The 15,000-nt window shown below is 50.3% G+C and overlaps 1 protein-coding gene across 6 annotated transcripts in view; it reads left to right on the plus strand.

Annotated features, from left to right (window-relative positions):
- Positions 1–15,000, plus strand: part of Shank2 (SH3 and multiple ankyrin repeat domains 2) — a 433,328-nt gene that overhangs the window by 251,220 nt on the left and 167,108 nt on the right. For all 6 annotated transcript variants that reach the window (XM_051145729.1, XM_051145730.1, XM_051145731.1 and 3 more), the window contains one exon: positions 10,258–10,333. In XM_051145729.1, coding sequence (XP_051001686.1) covers positions 10,258–10,333 — 76 coding nt within the window. The remainder of the gene's footprint in view (positions 1–10,257; positions 10,334–15,000) is intronic.

Consider the following 15,000-nt stretch of genomic DNA (forward strand, 5'->3'; position numbering starts at 1 on the left):
TCCATCAGGGCAGGGAGACTGTCTGCCTTTGAAGTTAGTCTTCCAGCCAGCATCCAGCGTTTTCCTGTCCTTATCACAGTCACAGGGGATACTTGACCCTTGTGACCCCTGTGACCCCTGTGTGCCCAATACTCTCTGTCCAGCCATTTCTTCAGCAAAAAGTAACCTAAAAATGTCAACCATGTGGCCAGCATGGGGATTCTGGTTGAGGAGTGTACTGCCCCCTGGAGGCAGCAGGAAATCAGTGCAAGGCTGCTGATTGTCACAGGAAATACCAAAGCAGCCATTCCTTTTGCATCATGTGGGGGTTAGCTCCAGGACCCGCCTCTCCTCAGATACTGAACCCCCTGACACTCCAATACCTTCAGTAGCATGTCACAATCTTTTCATGTGAGTCTCACAATCATTTTTACATACTTAAGTTGCGTCCCAGTCATAACACCCAGTGTAGTGCATGTGTTCTGCAAATGTTATTGCAACTGAAAAAATTGTGTCTGTGGTGGGGGGGGTGGGCGTAAACACCAAGACAAACAAACAAACCTGTTAACATTAAATAATTTCCAAATTTGGTCTTTAAATTTTTTTTAACACTTTGAATTTTAATGTCCAGGAGCAGAAGGTGGCTTGTTTCAGGTCCCTGGGATGGTGTCCAGTTGGCTTGGATAATCTGGGGGCCTTCTCAGCCCAGGCAGCAACAAGCAGGGTATCACATGGGGCATACATTCCTCTTGTGTATAAGCCAGATACACCAAAGGGGGCTCCTAGACAAACAGCCATGGCCAAGGGGCCTGGCCAGCATCTCTGATCAGCGCCAGAGAAGGATGTTTGCAGAAGTGTCTCTACCTTCTTCTCACTGGATCCCTACACTTGGGGATCTGCTGTGGACCACATTATAGCTGGGGGAAACTGAGGACCTTTCTTGATTTGATAAGAAGGCCAGGAAAGAATGAAAGCTCGGGTTTATGTTGCCTGTCTCAGGAGCAGGGGTGTGGCTCAGTGATAGAAGGTTCGCCTAAATGTGTGTGACGCCGTGGAATCCATCCCCATCAGTGCAGTGAAGAAGAAAGGGGGAGGGGAGACGGGAGGAGGGGGAGAAAGGGGGGTAAGGAGTGGGAGAACTGTTTTATATGTTTCATAGCCTCTATCCGTCCCCTGGCGTCCCATGACGGAGGGGGCCACCCCAGGGAAGATGTCTGTGGCGTGAGGGACTTCCCGTCTTTCCATCCTCTTAGGGTACTCACACCAGCACTGGAGAAAGTTCCTCTTCTCATTCCCTTTCCAGAAAGGCACTCAGGATGGGAGGCCACAGAGTCTTCCAGGAGGCCCCACCCTGGCTTCCTTGCCAAGCTGTAGGCACCTCCTCCTGGCTGCTTTGCATACAGGGCTATTTTAACTGCTGACAATTTGAGACTGTCATGAAATCTGTCGCTGCCTTCCACATGTCCCAAGGGGTATATGAAATGGAATTTCTAGAGATTCCCCCCCCCCTTTCCATGTAGATTTTTCAGAGTGGCATTTTTAGGGCATATCAGCTTAAATGCTGGCTTGTGGGGAGAGCTTATAGCTACCTCCTGGGAAAAGGAGATCCCCAATTAACCTGGGATGTGTGCCATGAGGGAGCACCCACCCAAGACATCCATTAAGGCAAGCATCCTGTTCTCTAGGTGAGACAGGAGCACCCAGAGGCCCTGTAAGAAAGTCCCTCCTGGCCACTGCCTTGGCCAGAGCTGGATGAGGGTTCCCCAGGGCAGATGGGCTCTTTGCACTATGCTAGCAGACTCTGGGAGGCACTAACTTAGCATTCTCTATAGAGCCTTAAGCCCATCACAGCCAGACCAAGCAGATGGAGGTACCAATTTTCCCATGTTCGCTCATTTACCAGAGATACTGGGTACCCACATGGCCAGGTTGTCATAGGAGCCAGGGATCTGTTGGCACAGTGAAATCAGAACTGGAGAAAGAAGATTGTAGCAAATGCAAAGGTCCTGAGATGCAAATAAGCTCATATTCTAGGAGCAAAGAGAAAGGGGCACTGGTGGGGGATGAAGGTGCAGGAATGGGCAGGGCCAATAGCGTCACTGGACTCACATTCCTTTGAAGTTGATAGGGGCCATGGCCAGATGGGTGGAACAAATCATCAGGATGCAGGGAGACAGGAAGCCACTTCACAAGCCCAAGTCAGAGATGGTGATCACTTGTACCAGGGTGATAGGGAGTGCTGAACTTTAGGCTGCTACAGGTATTGCGGGCAGCCACTCTGTAAAGAACTCTGATGCTGGGTGAGAAAGTAGGCCTGGTTGTGAAGTAGGCTATATAGAAGCTTTTAGAAGTTTCTATACCGTTAAGGAAGCAAATAGTTCCCTCTTGATGGGCTAGCTCATCTGCCCCTTCATCATCTGCAAAGGGGCTTTCTTTTTAGTAAAAGCTGTGTGTTTTATATTGTGCATGTAGAATGACCAGGTGTATTCATTTGTGTGTGCGGGTACTCATGTGTGTGTACATGAAAGCCAAAGGAACCCATGAGTACCGTCTGTAAGTCTTCACCTTACCGATTTGAGACAGGATCTCTTGCTGAACTTGGAGCTCTCCATTTTCTGCTTGGCTGGCTGGTCAATGAATTCCAAGAATTGACTTGTCTCTTCCCCCATTGACTGCTGGGATTCCAGGCACTTGTGGCCACACTGGCCTTTACATGAGTGTTAGGGGATATGAACTCAGGTCAGCTGCCCATCCCACCCTCCCCACCCCCACCCCCACCCCGTGTTGTGTTCTGTCCCAGCTTGTTAGAATACATTTACCTCCTCTAAGTGGGCTGTTCTTGGTCCTGGTGAGTCTGGCCTTTGTCCTGATGAGGTCCCCACTCCATGTTTGTTTGTTAGCAGGCCTCTGCTACAGCCTCTGTCAGGACTCTTGGTGCTACTGACAGAGATGTAACTGCATAGGGCTGGAGCCCAGAGTGGAAAGAAGAGCCTGCCTTGTGCAACTGAGAAGGCCACTTGCTTCTGTGGCAGCCAACCTTCCCTGCGTGATGCTGTGTGACAAGTATCCCTCCGTGTCGAGCAAGGAACAGCAAAGACAGGTCACATTCTTGCCACACGTCTGTGCCATGTGCACAATGGTCCCTCAGAGTCCTTGATTTGAAAGCAGTGATGTTCCTAGTGTGAGCTCTGTGCTCATGGGCACCTGTCCCACAATGCTCTTGGGAGGTTGTACATGCAATGGAACGCTGCAGTGGCTTAGGCACTGGCTAGGAGGCTGAGGACCACCAAGAGTTAGACAGTGGCTCAGTCAGTGGCTAAGAGCACTTGCTGCTCTTTCAGAGGAACCAAGTTTGAATCCCAGAATCCACATCCAGTGGCTCACAGCTGCCTGCCACTCCAGTCACAGGGAACCCAGTGTCGTCTCCTGGCCTCCACTGGCTTCTGAACACATGTGACATACACATAAATGCATTTTTTTATAATATTAGAAAGAGATCTGTTGGATCAGAGAGCTGAGGAACGTGAACACACACTCAGGCAAGAGACACTGAAAGCACATGACAAATGGCTCTCATGACCTTCCAGTCCAAAACCCGGGGCCTCCGTAGCAGGGCCCTGTGCCTTCTCCCAATGCTAACTACCCACCCCCAATCACAACAAGGAAGCTTATCCAGCATCTAGGCTGCACAGTGTCTCTGAAAAAGGCTGCATTCCACACATAGGCTAAGGGTCACTGGGTAGGACTGGTGAGCTTAGAGACCAGCATGATGCTTAGACCAACCTGGACCTTATCTGGATGTCCTCACTGGTTAGGGGTATGCCCTGGCTTTGGAGACACCACCTTGCTAGGAACCCCACACGGTGAAGAGAAGTGGCCAACTCTCCAGGGAGGAGGTGTGGACAGAGAATCTATGATGGCATCATCCCATGGCTGGCTGCTCCCTCATGGTCCCTGCCTCTAGCCATCAGTGCACCAGTATACATCGCTGATACATAAATGTATTATGTCAGCAATAGGAGGCTAAACTGCATCCGCGCAGAAATAACACTAAGTGGGGTTGTGCGTTAGAAGTAAGAGGTTTCTGGGGCTCCAGCTGTGTTCTGTCTGTCCCCTCTCTGGATCCTATGCTATCCTGCCCATCTGTCATCTCATAAAGCAGGCCACCCTTGAGGCCTCCAAAGTGGGAATCACAGCAGCAGGGCAAGAACCTCACACCAGATCAGGTCACAGGGGTGGTCCTGTCAGGGTCCCATGCCAATTACTAGTGCTTCCCTGATGACCCAGTGGGACTATATCTGTCCTTGTCATTGTCCTGCATGGGCGTCAGGCCTCCTCCTGCTCCCCATGACTATTCTGGGGTGTCAACCCTGGAGTGGTTAACTCCCAGTATACAGTGTACAGCTGGTGAAGGGCAAACACTGGATGTAATATAATGCAGTCCCTGTCACAGTGTGAGAAGGTTCCCAAGAGCTATCAAGCCTACCCATCTATCCCAGGTCAAAACGGAAGCCGGGTGAGGGCACGTCCGCAGTGTGACCATCTGGGTGTAGAGGGCTGGGTGGGGGGCCCACACTGCCTCTCATGGCTATGTGACTTCAGAAGGCGTAGGGAAGGCAGAAGTCTGAACCTGGGGTGTGACATGTGATACCTGTAGCCGAAGTGACACACACTTCCCATGTGTCCAGCTGGCCTCGCCTACAACCACTCAGGTGCCTCTGTGTGAGTAGGGCCGGTGTGGTCCCCACATCACAAGTGAGAAGACAAGACACACAGCCAGGCGGTGACAGAGCTGACCTTTGAATTCCACCCGTCTAGCTTCAGGACCTTGTTCTTCGTCACCACCTCTGCTGCTTCTGTAAGGTAGAGACAGGAAACGGGCTGCCTGCTGGGAATGTGTGAAGACCAAAACAGATGGAAGATCAGTGATGATGCAGATTACTAGCAAAGCACCTTGTCAGCAGACAGTGGTGTAGGGAATCTGCTATAGTGATGGGGATGATGGTGGTAGTAGTGGTGGAGGTGATGGTGGGTGGTGATGGTGATGATGGTGGTGGTAATGGTGGGTGGTGATGGTGATGATGGTGATGGTAGTGATGGTGATGGTGGTGGTGATGGTGGTCGTGATAGTAGTGATGGTGATGGTGATTGATGGTGGTGATGGTGATGGTGGTAGTGATGGTGGTGATGGTAGTGATAATGGTGGTGATGCTCACCCACCTGTATGTTCACATGCACATATGTATACATTTACCTGTGCCCAGTGCTCAAATACATATCCACACATATACTTGTTTATACATTCTTTTCTTACCTATATGCATACACACATTTATGTGTGCATGTAAACAATCACATGCATAAAGACACATACATGCACTTTCATACATGCATGTATGTATACATGGCCATGAACTTGTGCACACATGCTTAGCCACACAATCATGTGCTTGCATGTATATACATATGCATCTGTACTCATACACATGGTAATATAAGCACATGTACACGTCCACATAATAGAGTCACCATGAGCTTTTACATACAAACTCTCCCATACACATGTACACATGTATACACACATTCATATTATTCAAGCACACATAAAGTTGTATACAGGAATGTATCAGCATGCACACAAGCACATATGAACATGTACCCAGGCACACATACATACACATGCCAATGTACACATGCATTCTACTGGACATTCCTCTCTCTGCTCTTGGTCCTGTGCCCTCCAGCCCAACTGAGACCCTGCCCACTCTCAGCACCCACTGGTTTCCTAGACAACCAGCACAGACAGCAACATGGGATGGAGGCAATCACAGCAACTCAGAGCAGTGCTTGTAATGAGCGATCTCTGGCCCTTCGGTGGCTACACTTCACGTCTCACATGGGTGGCCTGAGCATGGATGTCCCAGGGACCTTCATGTGCTCCTCCATGGTGATCTGACCCCTGGGGACCTCAGCCAGTCATAGAAGACCAGCATACCTGGGCTTCTTCACCCGCCCCTGGGCTCCTCTGCTCTCTTTCAAATCCCTGCACTTAGGTTACAAGATCTGGCACAGGGTCAGGAAAGCAGAAGGGCCACCTTTGCTCTAGACATGAAGTGTGAGGCAGGTGTGCACACCTGGGCTGGGGGGTCTCAGCTAGTGCTCCATGCTTATAGTTTTCACTCCAGTGCCCTGGATTGTGATTATTTGCTCCTTGTATAATAGGGCCTTTGGCTAGCTCAGCAAGCCTTGATAAGCTGGGAAGCCATGAGCAGAACTGACTGAGTAGACTTAGTGATGCTTAGAGGACCAAGTCATTCCACTTGTGGAGCTGGAAATGGAAGATCAAGGGCTGTGTCTGGTGAACACCCTCCCTACTGGGGACTCTGCCTTACCCACAGGTGGTTCCAGATGCCAAGTGGTAAGACTGGGCAAGCTGCCGGTCCAGGTCTCTTTTTATTCTTTTTAAAAATATATATTTTATTAATTTATTCATATTATATCTAAATTGTTATGCCATCCCTTGTATCCTCCCATTCCTCCCTCCCTCCCATTTTCCCCTTACTCCCCTCCCCTATGACTGTGACTGAGGGGGACCTTCTCCCCCTGTATATGCTCATAGGGCATCAAGTCTCTTCTTGGTCTCTCTTTATTCTTAGTAAGCCGCCCTCTCATGAGGGCTCCATCCTCATGACCTCACATCACTCTAGCTGCCCCAGGCCATAAGTCAGGAGGATGATTCAGAGAAACAAGGCAATGCCCCATCCTGGAGCCCCAGGGACAGCACAGTGTGTGGGTCCCTGACCCAGCCTACAGGCAGAGAGGAGGAAGGCATGTGCTAGGATGCTGGTTTGAGCCTCAGTGACATGGCGTAGGCATGCGGTTTGGTCTTGGGGGGTGCCTTCCATCAAATGTGCTCAGAACCCCCTGACCCTCTCTGTGAACATATACCCACGGGTTATGCTGGAGAAGGAAAGGGCTGTTACAATTCAGATGGTGACAGTATGGGAGCGACAGGTGCAAACCGAAGTGTGACAGCCCTTTCACTATCCTATGTCTGCAGTCCAGCATTTGCCGCTCCGTGTCCTTTCTTTGTACATATAGTATGTTCTAGTTGTATTCAGTTGCTGTGATAAAGCTACTACCAAAATCAATGGAGGTGGCGGAGGCGGGCGAGACAGAGACTTTTTTCTTTTAAACTTCCTGGTCACAGTCCATCAATGAGAGAAATCAGGGCAGGAACTCAAGGCAGAGTTCTGGAGCCAGGCCTGTTCACTGTTCCATGCAGCATTACCACTATCCAAAGAACTCCCTCTCACCCTGGGGTGGCCTGCTTGCCTGCCAGCTTTCTTACACAGACCAGGACCCCGTGCCCAGGAAACGGTGTTACCCACAGTGGGCTGAGCCCTCCTACACCAGTTAGGATAATCAAGGCAATCCCTGATAGACAATGTCCACGGACCAACCTGACAAGGCCAGTGACTCAGCTGAGACTCTGGCAGCAGAGTCTAGGCTGCGCCACACCGATGGTTAATGTTAAGTCTGAGTGACAAATTTATCTCCTGACAACTTCATTTTGGGCCGCCAGTTTACTGCCTGAAAGAGTACATTTTTTTTTTTTTCTAAAACTGAAATTGCTTGTTTTGTTTGCAAATGCCATTGCTCTCTACTTGCATTGTGAGGCTACATTCCGGCGATTGTTGGCACATTTTTCTTGCTGGCCTTCATGCTGTGTGGCTTCAATGCTAAACCGAGTAGTGGTTGATTAGAGATGTAAGGCCCACAGCTTGACATTTAAACTACCAAGATGCCTCCAACTTAAAGAAGACACCACTCCTGTGAAGGAGACCCGCAGTCTGGACAGGCTTTTGAAGGATGGCACTAACACAGTGAAGGTGGCCTAGAGGTGGCCCGAGCTGCATGTGTACCTCTCTCTGGGTTTCTATGGTGGTATTTGCCGGGTACTCCAGCAGTGTTCACAATGGGGCCTGATACACAGAAATACTCAGTGGGTGTCAGTGAGGAGAGTGGTGACAACGTCGTGGCTGAGAGGGGCATCCCTTGGGAGCCTTGGGTGTTTGAGAGAGGGATACAGATAGAAGGTGTTAAAGGTTGGTCTGGTGTATTTTGATACTAATTACTGCTTGCTGTCTCTGCCCCACCTGTACTTTGCCTAAGAGCCTAACCTGTTTGACCAATAAAAGGCCATCACACCTGGCCAGGGCAAATGAGGTAGGCATGGCTAAGGTTCCAGGGCTTGGGGAGACAGAGAGAACCTTGGGAAAAGAGAGACTAGAGGACAGGAGAGGAAGCAGGAGGCGGTGCCATGGGTTAGGTGGGGGTCAGCGTGGATGGAGGATTTGATCCCGAGGAAGAACATTAGTAAGTATTTGGGATTATGGACGGGAGGTAGCTCCATAGAAATTATTAGAAGCAGATGGCATGGGATTGGGGCAGGCATCCCGTACCTGCCCTACTATGGGAAGTAGTTTAGGGGATTAATATCTGCCGTGCCCCAGGTTAACTAAGGCTATTTTAAAATATAACAGGTGTCTGTGTCTTGATTGATTGCTAGCGGGTTAGAAAATACTGTCGTAATAATAATTATAGGCCTGATAATAAACATTATTAGGCCATACTGGTAAATTAACTGCAACAGGAAGGTGTGGAGAAATGGTGGGAACTGAGTCCTTGGACCCCAGCTGCCCTGCCTGCCAGTGAAGGAAGGCAGCAGGTGCTGCTGGAACAAAGACGCCCCAAAGTGGAGCCCAGTGTAACAGGGGGTTGCTTTTTTTTTTTTTTTTTTTTTTTTTTTTTTGCCTTTTGTGGTGTGTTCATGTGGAGGCCATAGGTCAATATCTAGTGTTTTCCTAGTGGCTCTCCGCCTTATTTTTTGAGACCAGGCCCCTCACTGAACCTGGAGCTCTCGCTTTGGCTGGCTAGTGAGAGCACCACAGATGGCCCACCCCCAGTGCCTCTGTGCTGGGATTTGCACACGTTTATGTCCACCTTTCTACAAGGGTGCTGGGAACCAACCTCTGTTTCTAATGCTTCTGTGTCAGGCACTCAGGTACCAAGTGAGCCTTGGACCTCTTCATCCTAGCTGTGGGTACCCTACCCTCTGGGGCCTGAGGCTTGATCTGGAAGACGGGGAAAGACGAAGGGGACAGTGGAGGGGCTTAAACAGGCATAAACAAAGGGTGATAGACCTTTCACTATCTTATGTCTGCAGTCCAGCATTTTGCCACTCAGCTTGGGAGCACCCCAGTCCCTTGAGAACTGTTATGTGACAGGGCAGCTGGGAAATGTAGTTCTAGCTCCTGCCTGAGGCATGCCTACTTCCACCCCAGGAGGAGCCTCCCCATTCTGTAAGAAGTGAAGCGCTCTGTCCCTGCCTCTAAGCATATAAAGACCCAGGGCCTCTCTCAGTAACCTGCATTGGATGGGGGGGGGGGGGTGCGAGTGAGAGAGGGGAGAGACTGAACAGAGGCTCACCTCACTCACCTCAGGCCTTTTCTTCAAGCCATTTGCCCATTTACTCCCAGTGTTCCACAGGACCTCAGAAGGAGGCGGGGCAAAGAACTTTGTGAGGAGAATACCTTGACATTCACGTGCGCTGTGGTACTTCTAGCATTTGCATCTTCATGGTCCCCCCCCCCCCCAGCCCTGTGCCATCTGCTAATCTAATCACAACAGTCATATCATTTCCCGCCGATCTTTCGTCTGAATCTGCTGAGTCAGGAAAGCAAGGCTTAATTGGAAGTGTTAATCATGTGTGTTTAGTTTAGCTTTTTTTTTTTTTTTTTTTTTTTTTTTTGGTATGGAAAGCAACTGTTACCAGGATATTAATCCTGATCATGTCTCTCTGGGATAAAGCCATCATCAGAGGTTCCTGAGATGCCCAGAGGCCTGCCAGCCTGGGCAGCATCCTTTGGGCATGCGGGTCTAGCAAATTCCACACGAGGTGGCTGTCACTGTCCTGGCTGAAAGGCTTATGGCCCCTGCTCTGCAGAGCCCCACCTGCCCCTCTGTGAGTGAGTGGGCACAGGATTCCACCCATATTTTAGAGTGAGCTCTTTACTCTTTGGTCACCCTAAGGTTCACAGCATCTCCACACTTTGCAGACTTGGACGCCCCGCCCCCCACAAATTAACCCCATTTCCCAGATGTGTTCCTGTGTAGATATAGTGGGTGTCACCCTGCCTGGGGCAAATCACAGGGATCCAGCCATTTGCCCACGTAGAGTGCCTTCCCTGAATGGTGTCTTTCTTTCCTCTGCAGAAACCCGTGCGGACCGCAGCAAGAAGCTCTTCCGGCATTACACGGTGGGCTCCTATGACAGCTTCGATGCTGCGAGGTAAGGGCATGCTTCTGCCTTCCTGGGACTTCAAGCCTCAGGTGCTCCTGCATGCTTTGGGGGGAGGGGGACGGCGCTTTCTGTGCTGCTCTCGGGCTCCTCCACCTTGTGGGGTTGTGGTAGTCATCATCTTCAAGAGAGTCTGTCAGAGAGCCTGCATGCAATTGCCTGTGGGGAGAAGAAGGGCGCCGTTAAGAAGCAATAGAGACAGAGAAAGGGGCAGAGTTGGGAGTCTGAAGCAGAGTGGTGGACGCCCTCCAACAGGTTATTAAGCCATCCGGTCTCTGGGCTTCCACTGTGTGTGTGTGTGTGTGTGTGTGTGTCCACATTCTTGTGGCGCCTCCTCCCAACTAGACTTTTGCTGAGGAAATCTTGCTCTCCTTGATGGGCAGGACCCCAAGTACACAGACGTTCTAGGCTCACAGGGTTGGGAGTTTGTAGAGGCTATGTGTTTCGCATGGTACGGCTGCCACAGGGTACAGGATGGGATCTTCCCACAGAAGCCTTGCTCGAGCGACTACTATTGCAAAGACTTCTGAGTCTCTGGGTCTTGTCTCCTTACCTCTGGGTGGGGCCAAAACTGCATCAGTGGCTCTATGAGCAGGCCAAGTCTGACACAGTGTTTCTCTGTTGAGGCCACTGTTCCCTTTGCCTCGGTCAGCTGCAATGGTACTGAACATTCTGGGTGTGAAGTGTCTGTCCCTTTCTCTGTCACAAGCGAAAGCTCTGGTGCCACACTGAGACAGAGGTCTATAGGGACTACCTGTCCTGAAATAGATTCCTCCTGGGTATAGACATCAGAGATATATGTGTGACTTAAGAAAGGAAAGATATATGCCTGTCCCCTGCAAGGGCCCCCTACTCAGCCCTGCTGGGTAGCTGGATATGATGCCAAGAGGCTGAAAAGTCATCAGCTGGGTCCCATCTGAAGAGGGCCATCTCAGGAGGGTCTGCACCCTGCCCCAGGCTCCTCCCTACTCCTTGGGGGATCTAGTGGATAGCTCTTGCCTGTTCCCATAACCCCTATGTCTTGCCATGGGTCCTATCTACTTGGCTACTGTTGTTGAAACAGGAATCCCCAGGGTGTGCTTTGCCATTTTGAGATGCAGAGTTCAGAGTGGTTGGCACAGTGACAAGGCTGTGCAGCCACCATCTCCGACTGGTTCTGAAACCTTTCCACTGCAAAGGAAACCCCCAGCACCAGCCATTCCCATGGGTCCCACCACACAGCTATCGGCAGCCCACAGTTTTCTGTCTGTGGCTCAGCGAAACTGGAGTTTGCTGTAAACCAACTGTTCCTACAGATGCTGGGATTTTACCTATTGGTGGATGCTTGGGTGACATCCGCGATGATGAATGTTGCTCCGCCGCCCTGGGAAGTCCTGTCTGATCATGTTTTCAGTTCTTTGGGTTGTATGCTGAGGAGCATGTCTGCTGTCTGATTAGGTGTTAATGCTGACCTGTCCTTTACCACTCTGGACACGTGGTACTTGCCTGTAATCCCAACATTCTGGAGGCTGACACAGGGGGGTGATAAGTTCAAGGCCAGCCTGAGCTACTTAGTAAGACTGTCTCAACAGAAAAGAGGGAGAAAGAGCTCTGTCAGGAATCCCATGTCCCTTCTCAGGGGCCAGCAGAGGCACCCCCAGGTCTCCCTCCATTGTCTCTAGCCCTTTTTGTTGTTTCCTAGGGTAACTGGGAATAGCATCCAGAGCCTGGCATCTGCTAGGCCAGTGCTTCTTCTAAGAGCTTCCACTGCCTGCCTTTCTGACCTTGGTATTTCCAGTGTGACCTGTGACCTCGCCCTGTGCACAGCCTGGAAAGGGAGCTCAGAGCCAGTGACTTTTGGGAAACCTGGCCAGGTTGGACCCTTAGCAGGTGGCCACAGTCAGTAGCCTCAGCCCATATCTACATATAACAAGGAAGGCCCAGGCAGAGCCAGTGGGCCATAAGTCCCAGAGAGGTCTGGGAAAGCTGTCACCATGGCTACTTGAAGGCCTATCCAGGCAGGGAGTGGTGGGACCTGTGGGAGGGGAAAAAAACCTGAGGTGGAAGGCTCCAAGCAGTGGCTACTCTCAGGTTGTGCCTTTGATGTGACACAGACAGGTGGCCTTGCAGTGTGCAGGTCAATGGGGGTGGCTGTGTGGGCAGACTCTGCTCCTCAGTCAGGGCCACTTCTCTACAGAGCAATTCAGGTACCTGTCTTGGAAAGCAGAGAGGGCAAGGTAGGGCTAGGGACAGGGTCCCACAGCAGAGGCACATGACAAAACCAACATTATGGTTGGGCTCAGGTCAGCTGACCAAAGCACATGGGATCCACATAACAATCCAGCCATGGGATTAGGGCCAAACTAAGACCAACTGGCCTTTTTGGTCAAAGGGTGGATTCTAGATTAACAGTTAGGAGTCAGCCCAGCTCTCCCATGGTGAAGGGTTGGAGACGCTGTGGGCCTCCCTTGACCTACCATTTCAATAAAAGAAACAAAAGTCACATCTCTACCATTTATTTGTCATCTCACCAGCACCAGCCACCATGCCCCAGACATATCCTCAGCCACCTTTTAGAGCAAGATCACTCTCAGTGTGATAGAAAAACATGGAAACTGAGAAAAATGTCAAGTGATGGGGTGAGTCCCCAGCCTCCAACACTTAAGCCTGGGTGTGAGTCCAAGAGCCTGGGACCACCCAAGGCAAAGATGTTTCTACTCTTAATGGCCTGGGGTAGATGAGCTTGTGGGGAGGACTCTTGGTGAAGATCTAATCCTTGCTGCCCAAAGCATCATTGTGAGGGAAAGCCGTGCTCCTATGAATGACAGAAGACCGTGGAACTGGCTCAGAGAGATGCAGGAATAGGCAGGGAGCCAGGCTTTGGCCTTGGCAGGGGCCTGAAAGGCAGGTAGAACCAGGAGTTTGTGGGTGGAGAGACATAATAGTCTCCCATGCCTTAACACCCCTAATGGCCATGTGGCCCTGGAACGGACATTGGAAGCAGAGGCAGCTGCAGTGCAGAATACTCATCAACTCATCAGGAAGGGCCAAAAGTACGGCGGAGACCCAGGCACCATACCACCCCACTGGCCAATTAGCCACTCTGGGCAGCGTGACTGTGGTCCGTGCAAGCACCAACAGCTAAGGCCACCTTACTACAGATGCTAATGTAATTAAAGAAAATTCGACAGGAAGTAAGGCTCAATGGAGACATTTTCTGAATTAGTTGAAAGCTTTCTCCCCTTCCCATCCCTTCATGTGTCAAGTTAGCCCAAGAGATCAGTGCTAAAGAAAGGAGCAGTTAAAGCAAACCCAGGCATTAGCATCTGTGCCCAGTTGCTCCACCTAATTCTTGCCTCAGGATTCTCTTCCATCTGCAAGGCTGGCATGAGAGTGATTTTGAAATAGACACAGTAGTCAGAATCAGACAGTGGGGCCTGGGGTCACCACTGTACAGGACTTTGCAGGTATCTAAGGGTTAAAAGCACATCTCAACACAAGGCAACAGCTGCGAATCCTCGTTCCTCATTCATCAGGTCTCTGTCTTATCACCATGGAGCACCAGGACCTCAGGGAGTTGCTTTATGCTCAATAGGCTCCATTCATTCACCCATTTTTCCTGCTATCCCATCCAATCGTGTGTTCACCTGTATATACATATATACATGTATATACACACACATCTATTCATCCACTCTATATTCATGCATCAGTCTATCTCCCCATCCAGCCATCCAGCCATCTAATGACTCATTCCCTCATCCAATCATCTATGCACCCCTGTATCCTTCCATCTGCCTGTTCATCCATTCACTCACCCATCTTCTTTTCTATCCATCTTTCCCTACATCTCTTACCTTTCAATTCTTTCATCCCTCTATCTGTCTAAACATCCATTCAGTCATCATCTATTCTTCTACCTGTCCACCCATCCATCCACCTATCCACCCATCTAAGCAACCTTCCATCCACCCATCCATCCCCCTATCCATCCATCTGAGCATTCCTCCATCTACCCATCCATCACCCACCCACCCACCCACTTACCCATCTGTCCCTTTGTCTACCCACGCATTCACTCATCCATCGACTCCATCCTCCCCTCCCTTTATCGGTCCATCCATCTATCTATCCAACCATAACCAGCCATCATCCACCCACTCACATCCATCCTTTCCATCTACTCTACTCATTTTTCCATCTTTCTAACCAATAGATACCAAGATTTGCTTGTTCTGAGAGCTAAAGATCATGAGGTGATGTGTGGATTGATGGCTTGGTAGATAACGCACTTGGCACGCAGTGTGAGGACTGGAGTTCTGATTCCCAGGACCCACATAAAAAGCTCAACAGGCACCATAGTCACCCATGATCCTACACTTGGGACCAGAGCTGGGATTCCCCAAGGCAGTGGTTCTCAGCCTTCCTAATGCTGTGGCCCTCTAATACAGCTCCTCATGCTGTGCTGACCCCAAACCATAGAATTACTTTCATTGTCACTATATAACTATAGCTTTGCTACTGTCTTGAATTGTAATGTAAATATCTGTGTTTTCTGATGGTCTCAGGTGATCCCTTGGGAAAAGGGTCATTGGACCCTAGGGCGAGCTGCTTCACTAGATTAGCTGGAGCTGGAGGACTCTGGGCTCAGCGAGAGACCTTGCATTAATAAATAAAGT

The sequence above is a fragment of the Acomys russatus genome, chromosome 5 (assembly GCF_903995435.1).
Source record: "Acomys russatus chromosome 5, mAcoRus1.1, whole genome shotgun sequence".
NCBI classification, from domain to species: Eukaryota; Metazoa; Chordata; class Mammalia; order Rodentia; family Muridae; genus Acomys; species Acomys russatus.